This window comes from Patella vulgata, chromosome 2 (assembly GCF_932274485.2).
Source record: "Patella vulgata chromosome 2, xgPatVulg1.2, whole genome shotgun sequence".
Classification (NCBI taxonomy): domain Eukaryota; kingdom Metazoa; phylum Mollusca; class Gastropoda; family Patellidae; genus Patella; species Patella vulgata.
The window spans coordinates 49,542,575-49,557,554 of record NC_065880.2 but is presented as its reverse complement, the minus strand read 5'-3'; the positions used below and the strand labels follow the sequence as shown (position 1 = coordinate 49,557,554).

The window sequence follows — 14,980 nt, the reverse complement described above, 5'->3', positions numbered from 1 at the left end:
CGACTACACTGGGTTTTTTTGCCGCACCCTCAAGGAACAACGAAATCGGACCCGGGACCCCCTGGTTAGTAAGGCGGCGACTTACTCGTTGAGCCTGCGTGACTCCTATATTTAAAAAAATAAATAAAATAAAAAACAACGAAGAAATGATTTGTAATATTTAGTAACATACAACAATTCACACAGTGATAAAAATGTACAAGTAATGATAAGATAGTATAAATGGTATGACCTGGGTTTGACTGACCCAGTGATTTGACTTACTTACATATTGCGACATAAAGATAAATTCCTTTGAAGTTTATATCTTCAATAGAAGGCTTGGAACTCACAGTCGTTGCTTCAGGAACATGTAGCGTTCGTGGCAATGGCCGCGTTCGTGCTCTATATAAACGGCCCTTAAAGGGTCATTTGTACTGAGCGCAAAAGCGACCAGTGTGAATTTGCACGCTAACCATCGCTCGTGTCGATACACGCGGAAATGTGTCTTTTGACCCGGTGTCTCCAGCATGCAAAGTCACCGGCTCACGGGAAATTTGATTTGTTAATCTGTTTAATCGGTCACCAAAAGTTAATCGAGTTTATCAATATTTCAAAAGGAAGACTGGAACCATCGGTTAATCTAGCATTTATTACTTTTGGAGCAAATAGAATAGATGATAATATGGTTTGTGAGAAAGCTGAGTTCGCGCAAGCCATACAACCAATTAAGTGCTTGTCCACGAGAAAACCATGCAAAATCGGGAAGGTGATGGGTCGGCCGATTCCGTTCATATTCATAGGGTTTGGTCAGCCAAAACCGCTGATCTCAGAAATTGACCCTAGCCGAGATACGGCAAACAGGTGTTTTTTGGGGCTTTTTGCTCATTTTTTCCTCAATTTTAGGCAATGTTAGCTGCTGTTTTTCAGGTTGTAAATGAGTACTTATAAAACGAATGATGATTCGATATATTAGGCTAGCTAGTAATGTTTCAAAAAAATGAAGAAAGAAAAATCTATCTTTCCACTGAGGGGTGCCATTTGGTTATTCCTGAAGTGTATAAATCAAACCTTATAAAGAACCCTAACTTTATGCCGCGATATCTCCACTGCCGCGGGGTCCCATGAATTCTTTTTGTGGTTGTTAGTAACTGGGTATCAGGTCTCTCGATTAAAAAAATAAAATTTTATATATGTCTATAACTACACTCTCAAACATAGTGGGTAATTTTGACAAAAATCGGATAAATTCGACAATTTTACGAAGCTTTATCCCCAATATTATCAAACTGATATTCAAACAAATGTAGTATAATACAGACGCCTTCACAGCTGCTATGTTTTCGCAACATAATGTTCGTATGACAACTCTTACTGCAACTGGAAGTGAAAATTTGCTAAAATTCGCATTATTTCACTCTTAAATCTCTTGATATGTACAGATCTCATTATAAGCTGCAGTTGAGAGAACTGTCATAGCCCACAGTAGTCATGGAATAGTAAAATGTAGGCCTAAATCCTCAAGATTGGAAAATAAATTCTACACTCTAAAAAGTTTCAGGTCAGCACGACTAAAAAGGCAAGATTTTGTCTTTTCTTTCAATTTTCAGGACCGATGTTATCTTTACCTCTACCCGCGACCAACGAGTTAATCATCTATATTTAGACTATACCCTACCTACAAGTAGTAGTCCTACACTCTTAAAGTACGGTGATCATCATCTTCACAAAAAGCCCCAAAAATAAACAAAAAACTTTTTTTTTTCAATTGGCTTAATGTAGCAATAGGTGTACGTATATATCAGAATATCGAACAGCAACTATTGGTACTAGTAGAGATTAGTTTTATACATGTTGGTCTAACTCATAACATTTTTTTAACTTGTACGTAAAGAAGAAAGCGCAGATTGCTCTCTGAGGTAAGAATATACAATCGCAGATTAAATACTAAATTGGGCAATGCCCGTAATTGACCTGGTGAGTCAATCCTTAATCCTCACAAAATATCAAATATATACAAAATTTACTTTCGGGAGGGAATACTAATCCTTACAAAATATCACATCTAATTACATTCATGAACCCTCACAAAATATCAAATGTAATACAAAAACTACGTTCATAATGTTTCACAATATATCATCAGGACGGTGTTATAATCATTGACAAATAGTAAATATCAGCAGAACGGTGTTATAATCATTGACAAATAGTAAATATCATCAGGACGGTGTTATAATCATTGACAAATAGTAAATATCAGAGGGACGATGTTACTATCATTGAAAAATAGTAAATATCAGCGGGACGATGTTACTATCATTGAAAAATAGGAAATATGAACAAGACGGTGTCATTGAAAAAAAGTAAATATCATCAGGACGGTGTTATAATCATTGACAAATAGTAAATATCAGTAGAACGGTGTTACTATCATTGAAAAATAGTAAATATCAGCGGGACGATGTTACTATCATTGAAAAATAGTAAATATGAGCAGGACGATGTTACTATCATTGATAAATAGTAAATATCAATGAAACGCTCCCTCAGATATCAATCTTAGTATTTAGCGTCCGCATAATAAATCCACTGCTACCAATGATAGATACCCTCTGATGTATTTAGTACACTCTTTCAATAAAACATGCTCAATCTCTTTAGGATACACAGTGAAAACGCCGCATTTTGAAGTTGAAAACTGCGAAAAACCACATACATCAGCCACCATCTTGGATGGCTGGATACCAGAACTGATAGTTTTGACAGAGCGGGTTCTACGACTGCCTGAGCGGGTTCGAAACGCTAGTCTGTCAATTGCCGATGGTATCGAGTCGTTTAGCGTCCATATTTTGTCACTATATTGATTAGAACATATAAAAATCAGATGATCCAATATCAAAATTGTCAAAAAATGAAATGAAATGGAGTTTAACGTCCTACTTCAAAATTGTCAAAACTTAGACAATGTTATCGCACACGCGTATGAAGATATATGAAATTTTATTTTTTAATCGAGAGACCTTGTACCCGTTTACTAACAACCACAAAAATAATTCATGGGACGCCGCGGCACTGGAGATATCGGGGCATAAAGTTGGGTACTTTATAGGGTTCGATTTATACCCTTCAGGAATAACCAAATGGCACCCCTCAGTGGAAAGATAGATTTTTCTTTTTTCATTTTTTTGAAACATTACTACTTAGCCTAATATATCGAAGTATCATTTGTTTCATAAGTACTCATTTACAACCTGAAAAACAGCAGCTAACATTGCCTAAAATTGACGATAAAATGAGCAAAAAGCCCCAAAAAACACCTGTTTGCCGTATCTCAGCTATGGTCAATTTCTGAGATCGGCGGTTTTGGTTATCGAGAAGTCTCATGGGCATGACCAAACCCTGTGAATATGAATGGAATCGGCCGACCCCTCACCTACCCGATTTCTGCATGGTTTTCTCGTGGACTGGCACTTAAATGTATATTGATATCTTTGTTTCTTATAGATATTAGCAGCTGCAGATCTTTTGTTCCTGAAATCGATAACATAAATATCACCAATGTATATGCTGCCCATTCCATTTCTAGCAGTCATTAAGTAGGCCTACTCAGTAATTAGGTCAAACCAATTTATTTTCAGTTTTCTAGGTCTTGATAAATAAATAGCCACTTGAATCACACCAAAGATGTTTAGTCTAAAATCTGGACTAAAGATATGTCGTACATACCCCGGATACAGCTAGATTCGATTTTGGTAGGCAAAGGACCGCAACTCCTTTGGTTATGGCCCACTATCTTTTACGAATAATTGTGAAATATGTTTGTTCAGATTCAGATGAAACTTATGATATATGTTAAAGATCAAACGGTTTGGGTCTGCATCAGACCGCAATTTCCTTCGTTATGACGCTTGCCCTTTTCGCAAAATGTGAACTATATGTTCAGTCTGTGGACCCTCTGGAGCTCACAATTGGTATTACGATGCAGATGAAACTTAACAGATATGTTAAGAATCGAACTTGGGGGCGAGTTCGATTTTGGTCTGCATCAGACCGCAACTTCTTCGGTTATGGCCTTTGTCGTTTACTCAAAATGTGAAATGTACAAAGTTTGTGGACACTCTTAAAGCCCTCATTTTTTGTCTGATTTAGATGAAACTTAAAATATATGTGAAGGGTCAATAAAATAGAACAATTTGGTGTGACTTTATCTCCAAAAATATTTCGTTGTGTGAAAGTAACAATCTTGAAAATGACCGGCATCTTGAATTTTCGAGTGGTTAATGGGCTTTTCCAAAACAATAGTCCTCAAGAAGTATCTGTCTTTGCTAATATTGTTACTCGTATCCACATTTGATATCCCGTTTTTGCAGTTTAGCTGCTGTACTATATTTGAAGTTTAGACTTTATTAGAGCCGGCATTCTCAGCAGAGTTGTCTTATTGACCCAGATGGACATCACCTGGAGATATTGTTTACTGGTACGATTACTACGATCTAGCTTTATCCATTAATAAATAAACCCAAATAATTTCAATTATGCATTAAACAAAGGCCTGTATTCTAGTCTCGGTCATTTTGGTGCAGAAAAATAAGACATTAAACCCCTTTTAACTCAAAGTGCATTATTGGGTAAAAGCTCATTCGACAACACCATCTTAGAGTGAGTGACCTTTCATAAGTTGGACACAGTGAACTGTGAAACAAATGCAATCATTTCCTAAAATCACTACTAATTTGATTTCCCAAATTATTCAAACCACTTGTTGTTCAGCAATAAACTAAATCCAATGGAACCCCCATCAATTATTACATACGACTCGATGAGCAGTATCAGAGTTCAAGAAGGGGCTGTAAAAGTATGATTTTTGATATATTTCAACCAAAATCTAGATTCTCACCAGATTCTGAATCCAGTTTGTTTGTTTCCTAAAGATTTTTAAATCCAAATCCATGAGCACGAATCTTAAAATCTACCTGATGTTGTGAATGGGTAAAAATTTTTGACTTGTAACTCAAATCTGAAAGAGAATCTAGATTTGGTTTATTGGCAATCAGTCAGACCTTATGCCGATTTTTTATACTATGTAGCAAGCTAATTATTTCGTACAAACCCTTGCTGGATGCAATTGGGAATTGAATGACAATGACCCAGTAGCAAATCTTAAATCAATAATCATAAACATATTAATATTTAAAGAAAATATTTAATAATCATTTTGTGTCAATGGAACAGTGTTGGTATCATTAACAATGATGATGATGATTCAAGTCGTCTTTGTTGTCCTGCATTAATTATAAATAAATTGATGAGACACAGTAAAGATGATAAGTCCCTGAAAATCTGGAACTGTAATGGATATTATTCTTTATAATTTAATGAATGGAATCTAAGGAGATTATTTATATCATGTGTTGTTTGTTCACTGGGTTTAAGAGTCCATGACTTCAGGACCACCGACAGTAGGATCTGCTGGACCAGCTGCTGGAGTATCATCATCTTGTGCTTCCATAGATTCCTAAAATAATTATATTATGTTGGTTAAAATAAAGTAATGGCAAAGTATTCTATTCTTATTAATTACCTAATCTATTTTTAATTTCTTCGTCAAATGGTTTACTTTAAATTGCATCACATGCTATTATCGATCCAAATAAATAACTGCTGGAATAAAATTGTTCCTCAGGCTGAAGACAAAGCTGTAGAATATGTATTTCCCGAAATTCACCAGGTTACTTTTCTATTTACACGAGCTATTACACAAATAAACTAAAAATGGCAATTTCTTTATAGAACTCAATGTATATTTGAGTAGGCTTAACCACATAATACTACTTCACTATTAGGAAATCTATTATTTTGATAAACATGTATCCCACTCTTAAGGTAGAGTCACACTACTGGATTGATCATTTGAAATAAATCCTAGCAAAACTCTTAATAAGTAAGTCCTGTAGATTATGATTCTCAGCTTGTAGGATACATCATACATGAATAGGACTTGTTATATACTCTAGTATAAATCTTTAGACCAAAATATCTGCAATCTATAGGAGACATTTTACTGTTCTCATAAAAGGGATTTGTTCTATGATATAAAACCTGAACATAAATCCACAATTGTAGGAAGTCCAATGACTATTGTCTTGATTTCTCTGCAGTTAGCCACTTAGTTAGCCATTATTAATTCATCTTCATTTTTTACACAGGCTTTTACCCATTATATATCATTAACGTGGTTCGAGAGAACATACCCAGTATTTAAAAATATAGAATATGTCATTTATGTCAATAAAATGTTGAGTGGTCTATGTTAATATATTTTTAGATAAATCATCCATAACTTACTGCAGGTTCATCTGCTGGAGGGGGATGGGCACGTTCTTCTCCTTCAATCATTGCTAACTAATAACAAGTTAAGGAAACTAAATAATATTATAGACTTCTCATTTAGCATAAAGATGTATACCCCAAAATCTTAAACTGTTATCAATCTGTATTATAACTAAAAGTATGTCCAATCTGCACATTGTGTAAAAAAATAACACTTAGCCATAGCAGAAAATGCTCATCATCTAACTTAGTCAAAGTATTGATGTAAGAAAGAATACACACAGTTTCACCATTGCCAGTCTCACTCAATTAGATTCAAAGTTATTGTTTCACAAAGCATCAACCAATGATATTGCTTATCTCTGCTTAGTCTAAGCTGAAAATCTGAAAATGCTCACTATCGAACTCTGTCAAGATATTCACCTAATAATCACTTACCCCAATTAATTATTGTGTACCAGATGGAAAGACAGACGGACAACCCATTTTAATTTTCTTTGGGGGGGGGGGGGGAATCAGCTTTCCACAGAAATGAACATCGGACTTGGATCACCATCATCTGGGTTTTTTTTTTAACATGGTTCTGATTTTATATTCTTTTGAATACAGTGCGAACATGCTAACCATTCAGCCATCAAATCCCCGGGTTTTGATAAATTGAACCAGCTCAAAGGTTAACCTTTAAGGGCGGTTAACTAACCCGTCCACCCACACTTTTGCTTGCATCAATTTGAAATAACCAACCCTACATGATTTGATTTGTTAAAAAGGATACATAATCAGTTACTCCATCATCATCATAAATAGTAAAATTCTGATCCTTACCAACTATACCTAATGAACAGTTCTGTAATATATAATACCATTTATATTAATAAATGTAGCAAAACACAACAAATATGAACCGTAATGAATTTGAATGTAATATTATAAAGTTTAGTTTTCATTCTTAGTATGCATTAACATATATTTCATTGACAGGTGCAATCCTAAATACATAACTATGAATCGTTCTTTTTTATATTTACAGCTGTGACACTGGATTTTTCATTAGATTATGTTGGGTTCCTATCAAGGTTTGGACTGTCATGGCTGTGTTGTTAAAACCATTTACAGTTGGAATTCAAAGTCTGAGTAAAAAAAGACAATGCACCAATTGTTCTCCCGTGCATTGCACAAATGAGAAATGAAAATGAAATGAGTTTAATGTCCTCCTGTTTTGCTCCGAACTGGGCTAATGAAGACGAGCATACGCCATACAGTGTGCTACGAGGGAATTTTGCCTGGACAGTGGCACTACGGCCTACTCTTATATCGAATTCCAACTTCAAGGGATCTTTTACGTGCACGCCAATGTCCCATCTGAACGACTAGACAGTTGTCCTTGTTAGGGCCTCCGTCCTGCATCACTGACAAGCAGGAACCACGCCGGAAAATCTTAATTAACTTTCTCGGCCAATGCAGGGATCGACCACCCGACCTCCAGGTTAGCGAGCCAGTGTCTTGCCCATTTAGGCACTGTGACCCCCCCCCCCCCTTGCACAAAAATGAGAATAAATAAAGTATTATATAACTTTACATAATTATACAAGACAGAAGAACTTATTTACCTTTGTAGTTAGTTCTATCTCTGATGGTAATGTATCACGTAGAGAACGTAGAGCATGTTTTACTAAATCATTAAGACTACCTGAAAAGATAAAAATTTTACCATAGAAATGGATTGATATTTCCATAAAATATAAAAAATGTCATCACCATTTCACCATGAAATAAAGACAATAGAAAGTAATATATATTGTGTACTTACTTTCAGGAAATTCATCTAATTTTCTTTCCAGATAGGTTCTAGCCGATTGTGATCGAGCTCCAATTGCCATAGCCTTACAATCATAATAGTTAGCAGATGGACAGGTCTGATATATATGAGGACCCATACTCTAAAATACAGTACACATATATATGAGATAACATTTAAATTTCTAGAGGGCACTGAATATCAAGGGAGACAACTCTTACTTCAAAGTTTCAGGGTGATTTCATTTGTTATCCATTCTGATTAAAACTCAGATCCTGTTTCGTTTCAATTTTTATTGTTCAAAATATTGTTTCCATTTTTATAGTTCAAAATTTGGTTTTACTTTTTTTTACTTCACCAGGATCTGGAATAGTTGTTATATAACCCACATTCTGGTTGATGTGAGGAATTAGCCAATGAAACATGGAAAGTTCTTGTATGACATCATAGGGTCAAAAGCTGTTTTATGACTACTGACACGACCTTCCACTACAACCGGTCAGATCTTCATGTAGTCCAGTCCATCGAAAGTATAAGAAAATGAAACGAAATATAGATCTGTATTTTAATCAGATTGTTTGGTATCTGTATTAATCCAATATTCTAATTTAGTTACGTTTTTATTTCAAAATCCTGAAATAAAAATCCTGTAAAATACTTGCTCCAAAATAAAACAATAATATTTTAAACTATATTAATAGTATAGCACATATAAATTCTATTTTACTTACATCATAGCCAGCCACTAGTAAACCTACACCGAAAGGTCTTCTACCATATCTTTGTGTTGGTATTTGAGATTCTGTTTATATTATTAAGGAATATGTTTGGAACAACAACAATGCTTTCTTTGATTACCTCTAATATTCCACCTTGAGGTGCTTGTCGTATCAATATTTGTTGTCATGCCACTCATATTGTGGGTATTACATGTACAATGTCACCGACGGAAATCTAGTTACACATGTTCAAAAGGTTGAAATAACTAGACCTCTTTGACTTGGGGCAAGAATAAAATTGTTGATTTCATTGGATTTTAGATGTTTATTTGTTTTGTTAGATGACAACTTCAACAGATAAAGCCAGTGTTGAGCTATAACTGTTTTCGTGTTCCATTGTCAACACGAAATTTAAATTAAAACAAGCCAGCAGTGTGGCTGATATCCACCTGAAAAGCTTAGTCTATCTGATGAAAAAAAAAAAATTTATTTAGGAATACTGGTGTAAATGAATTACCATAGACCTCTTCTCAATCGATCATATTTTTTTGTGTTTATGATAAAAAAGATACTTGATCCTAGCATGGCCACAAGTCGTGAAACTGGTAATGGTGTGTCGTAAGCATACCGAGAATTCAAGCATTCCGATCTCATAAAATTACTGAAAAATAAAAACAAAACAATAGTACTGAAACAAGACAAACAAAACAAAAAGAGAACGAATATTCTAACAAAACCTGGTAACAATGGAGTAGACATCGGGAGATGGTTATTGAAAAAAAGTTGAAAATCAATACGATTCTTAATGTCTCTGACAGATGAATTATTGCTTACTCTAGTGTTTTAACAAGAAATATGAATGACACGCCAGTGATGTAGACCGAGGGGCATTATTATGAAAGTTATTGAAAATCACTGAAAATCTAGATGATTCTTCCTTTGAATGGGTTAGTCCAATTCGTGAGAAAGACAATCCATATATATTTCTATTGTGGTGACAAGAAATGTGAATGACACACCGATTGATTAACTTACAAGCGTGATGACAATATACAAACACATTAAATTGTGGGTGTATAAAAATGATAAATACATACCTGAGTGATCTGGCATCAGCTGTTAAACCTGCTATAGAAACACCAACATGATCATCTATAGCTAAAATCTTTTTCTGATGAGAGGATAACTCTGATGGTGCTCTCTAAAATACAACAATAATCATTATCAAATGTTTCAAATAAATTATCATTTTAGTTGCAGTAAATTATGGGCAATAACTTTCACAGAGTCAGAACAAAACAGCTGTATTATATGAGTCTAATTTCAGCTTTATGACATTTTTTTTTTTTTACAGCGAAAAATCTTAAAAAAAAATAAAAAAATTATGTGTTGCTTTCATTAGGCATTTGTTTTGTTATAATTGTCGCCACAAAACATTACTCAATGTTATTATGATTAAGTTCTCACATTTAAAAACCAGGGACATTTTAATGCTTCAGATGAGATTTCTGAAATAATGAAAAAGCCATAATCTACCTTCAATGCAGCTAATACAGCATGAATCTGAAATAATGAAAAAGCCATAATCTACCTTCAATGCAGCTAGTACAGCATGAGTTTTAGATTTAATTCCTACTGCTGCTGAACCTTGTTTAACTGCTTCCATAGCATATTCTAGCTGATGTAATCGACCCTAAAATTGAACAAGGAAACATTTAATCATTTATGTCGAGCAGAGATAAGCTTATACACATGTACATGTAATAATGAATTATAAAGCACAAGCACATTTTCTACTCACAATCGAGCAAACAAAGACTAATTTAAAGTAGCTAAGTCTCTAACTCAATATCATCCAAAATCTTCAACATTGAAAACACTATTTATTTGTCAAATTAAATCAACATTCATGTTGTGATCTTACCGGAAAAAGATGGGCTTTTGTTATCCAATATTTAAGACAAAATAAACATTTTACAATTGGTACACGAATCGTGTACCAAAATGCGCTTCAGCCCCAGTTGTATCAAGAGACTCGAGGGACGAGGCTAGACACATTGCACCAAATCAAACGGCGTATGTAGACTGGAATAACCAGACGCTAGAAATTTGCACTCGCTTGAGACTGCCTGGCTTATTTCGCCGAACATAACTGATTTGAAATTGGAGTAAAAACGGAAACCATTGAATGTAAATCAGTTTATATACATTCATATTACAGTATTATATGCGTTGCGACCCACTTTTGTCAATTTCTAGGTCCCAAATGTTAGCGATTTAGCTCCTTTAAAAGAAATCATAATGTATCAATAAAAAGGGAGAAAGAGAAATGGGGTTTAATTTCCATTCATACAAACTAGGTCGTTTTGGGACTTACATACATGTATGGTTCAATTCTATTTCAATAAGTCTCTTGTGCATAGGAGAGGAAACCGGAGGACCCAAAGAAAACCCACAAGGTTGGACAGCCGACCATAACTCTTGTCACATACAAGGGGGTGGGGTCGCTCGAAACCACACCACTTAACTCAATGACAGACCTTATCATCCAGTTCACACACACCGTCAACATTCAGCAACCCAACTCCCCGTATCAACAAAAATGATTGAAACCCGTTTTCAATGTTTGTTTTATGATCCTAATGAACGTTGAAAACTCTATTTTGAAAATTGAATTTGTTAGGCTGATCATTGGCAGAACATGAGGCGCTACAAATATTATGTATGACCAGAGAAGTAGAAGGAAGGTCAAATAAATATGTTGGTTTATGCAAACCTTCCAGTTGTTCTGGGCTTCGTTTCATCTGAATCAATGACCATTGAGTAAAGTACAATACTTCAGATTTGTAAATGCGTTACATATATATCATCAATATACGTACATGTAATACAAAATAATCAATTATAATAATGTAAGCTTAAGCTTGTGTAACTTACCTGTGGACTCCAGACCGTGACATCATTATCATACTGGTTTCTGAACTGAAATAATATGAAAATGATCAGGTATTTTGCAAATTATTGTCTTAGTATTTTACAATTTTATCTGATTAGCTTACCATCTTCAAGTGTAAGTATTCCATTAGTGCCACCGGTAAGCAAATCATCTTAGGTCAGAAACATGATCATTTTCTATTTGATGTATTTAACTAGCCCATATATATGATATAGTTAAACCAGTGATGTTCTGTCATATCTGTGATAAATTTGTCCAGTAGTAGATCGTTCTAAGGCCTTTCTTTGAGCAGGTTTTGTAGTTTTGTCACAATTGGATGACAAAAAAATTACTGAGCTATATCTAATTTCCAATTACACTGACCCCAAACTCTACTGCACATCTTAACAATTTCCATTCCTTATGTTTTGATAAAACTCAACTGCTACGCGAAATTTCTGTCCATTTTAAAATGATATGTGTTGAAAATTTGGCAACTGAACTAGTACCTACGTAGAGGTACGTTACTGAAATAGTACCTAGTGATCTTTATATTAGATCTATTATGCTATATTGTTCATTTGTTGTATTGCTATATTGTTGTACATGTATGGTTAATGTGTTTAAGAAAATAAACTGAAATGAAAGTGAGCAATGAAGTGTCTGAAGTGAAAGAATTTTAGAATTATTACTGTGTGAACCTCGCTATTTTATAAACGGATTTCTTCGATTATGAACAAACTATTTAACTTTGGTTATTATAAACTTACCTGTGTGTTTGAAATCAACTCCGGTTAAATAAAATCCATTGCACAATTAAATATCCCAACGAATAAAAAAGTTCTCTCTTGAAAAATTTGACGTGTTTACTTATATTTTCTTCAAAGTCGAAGACAACATGGCTTTCGTCACGTGTTGGACGAAACCATTACAGTTGTTGTGGGGGTGTTTAGTTTTGACAGCGAGTTTGACAACCACGTGTTGCTATGAAAACAAACCGTGATCGTTTCGATCGTTTGAGTTTGGGCGACGAAAAATTTTAACTAAAGGCAATTACATAGAAGAATTATATTGAAACCATTGATGGCCAGTCTACCACATTTCATTTACAATGAAAATATCAATGATTGCACGGATACTCGTAAAAATAAAGTCGTATTTAAACTAAACCTTTCCTATCTTCTTTATACATGTATTATAAATAATTTAAGAAACAACATGAAGCTCACGACCGAAGTTTCCGAGTGCATCGTTAACTTAATATCATTTTTTCGAGGAAACGATAACCGTTTCAGCAAAATATACAAGCGTGTTGCAGCAGCCCCGAAGGTGCCAATTCTGTGGGTGTATAATGCAAAAAAAACTATAATGCAATAATTAAAACAAAATTATATTATTTCAAAAGAAAATGTATAAACTTTGCAGGTATTTTACTTACTAGAATGTAAAAATATGGTAATAAAATAAAGAGATATGGGCCGAACCCCCAAACTCAATACCAATTAAGCAGAGGCTAATACCACGAATTGTCGTAAATGTACCGTAAAACGTTTCGATGTATCATGCTGTCACCCCTTTATACGAAATGATATCTCCCGAAGAGTAACGTAACCGGCTTCCATTTTTGTATTGCCCTATGTCAAAAGTTTGTTGGAGTTCAATTTTTCAAGAGATAACTTTTTTATTCGTTGGGATATTTAATTGTGCAATGGATTTAATTTAACCGGAGTTGATTTCAAACACACTGGTAAGTTTATAATAACCAAAGTTAAATAGTTTGTTCATAATCGAAGAAATCCGTTTATAAAAATAGCAAGGTTCACACAGTAGAAAGGTAAACACCGTTTTGGTGTTAGGAGCATTTACTGGCATTATTTTTACAAACAGTTAGTTTCACTCAAGTTTGAACAATCGGTGTATTTCATTAAATCAATTGATATAATCACCATTTTGTAATATTCTTTAGAATTATATCCAAATTCACAATATCAGTCGGTTTTCCAATAACAACGTGACTTGTGATTTGCAGAATTATTTACCGACGTCTTTTAAACCTCCACTTTGCAAGAGCTAATATTTAGAGTTATCTACCCTGATAATCCATTTGGAGGCAGACCACCATTAATTTCCTCATTGACTTCAATGTTAATTCTGGCCTCTTTGCCCACCTCCAACTTTTACCCAAATTTTCGTTGGGCTGAACGCTTTTCACTACAGACAGAGAAACAAATGGTCATGTCTTTGCACTAACATTTGTATGAGGTTGAGATACACAAACTTGAAGAAGCATACTAAAACATGTAACTAGTTGCCGTACATATCACCGTAGCCAACCTGATAACCCCGTTATCTTTCCGCCTCAAAATCACGAATATTTACCAAAACCTGGTAGAAAATGTTAATTTAAACCCTCTCCGTCCATTCTAGACCAAAAAATCAACAAATATGGGCATGCAAAAGGGGAGAAAAGAGACCGAGAGAGAATTGCTACCGAGATGGTGAAATCAAATGGTGGACTGCATTCATTTAGGGCTATTTTCCTGATATTTAAAAATGTCCGATTTCCACGGTAGAAAAGCATTATTATACTCTTCAAAAAAGTAGGGGATAATCAGAAACAATACAAAACTGTGGAAATGCACTGCTGTTTTATTAGAGGTAACCAGTGTTAATAACAGGACAATTGCCTACACATGTACATAAACAGTTCATATGGGCGGCTTATCTGACGGCCCCATTTCACTCGCAAGGAGATATACTGTCAAAAGTGAAAATGGACGTTTCTGATTTTTGTCTTTATAATGAGTAATTGCTCCACCAATCCTCAGACATTCAGCAATTCGTCGTGGTATGCTTCTAATCAACCGTCCAATCACGATTTGGGACAATCTGACCCACTCCTCTTGCAGTGCCACGGCCAATTGTTGCAGTGCTGTCGGTTGACGTCGACGTCGACGAACACGTCTCCCGATCATGTCCCAGACATGCTCTATGGGGGGAAAGGTCAAGACTCATGGCTGGTCAAGGCATGTGGTCAATATGGTGACGCTGGAGGTAGTCATTCACGACACGAGCGCGGTGGGCACGGGCATTATCATCTTGAAAGATGAAACGTCGACCTGCAAGTTGAGCAAAGGGCAGAACTACCGGTGCCAGGATGTGGTCACGGTAGTACACACCAGCGAACCTTCCTTGAACAATATGCAAGTCCGTTCT

General features: G+C 35.0%; 1 protein-coding gene across 1 annotated transcript; it reads right to left on the bottom strand.

Moving 5' to 3' along the window:
* Positions 1-5,165: 5,165 nt before the first annotated feature.
* LOC126811959 (proteasome subunit alpha type-1) lies at positions 5,166-13,842 on the bottom strand. Its single transcript, XM_050538058.2, has 11 exons — positions 13,711-13,842; positions 11,767-11,811; positions 10,421-10,522; positions 9,927-10,030; positions 9,402-9,490; positions 8,842-8,912; positions 8,123-8,252; positions 7,923-8,002; positions 7,088-7,159; positions 6,328-6,384; positions 5,166-5,497 (listed from the first exon to the last, which is right to left on the bottom strand). Exons 1-11 carry the CDS (start codon positions 13,711-13,713, stop codon positions 5,411-5,413), a joined length of 840 nt encoding a protein of 279 aa, XP_050394015.1. The 5' UTR covers positions 13,714-13,842; the 3' UTR covers positions 5,166-5,410.
* Between the last annotated feature and the right edge of the window lie 1,138 nt (positions 13,843-14,980).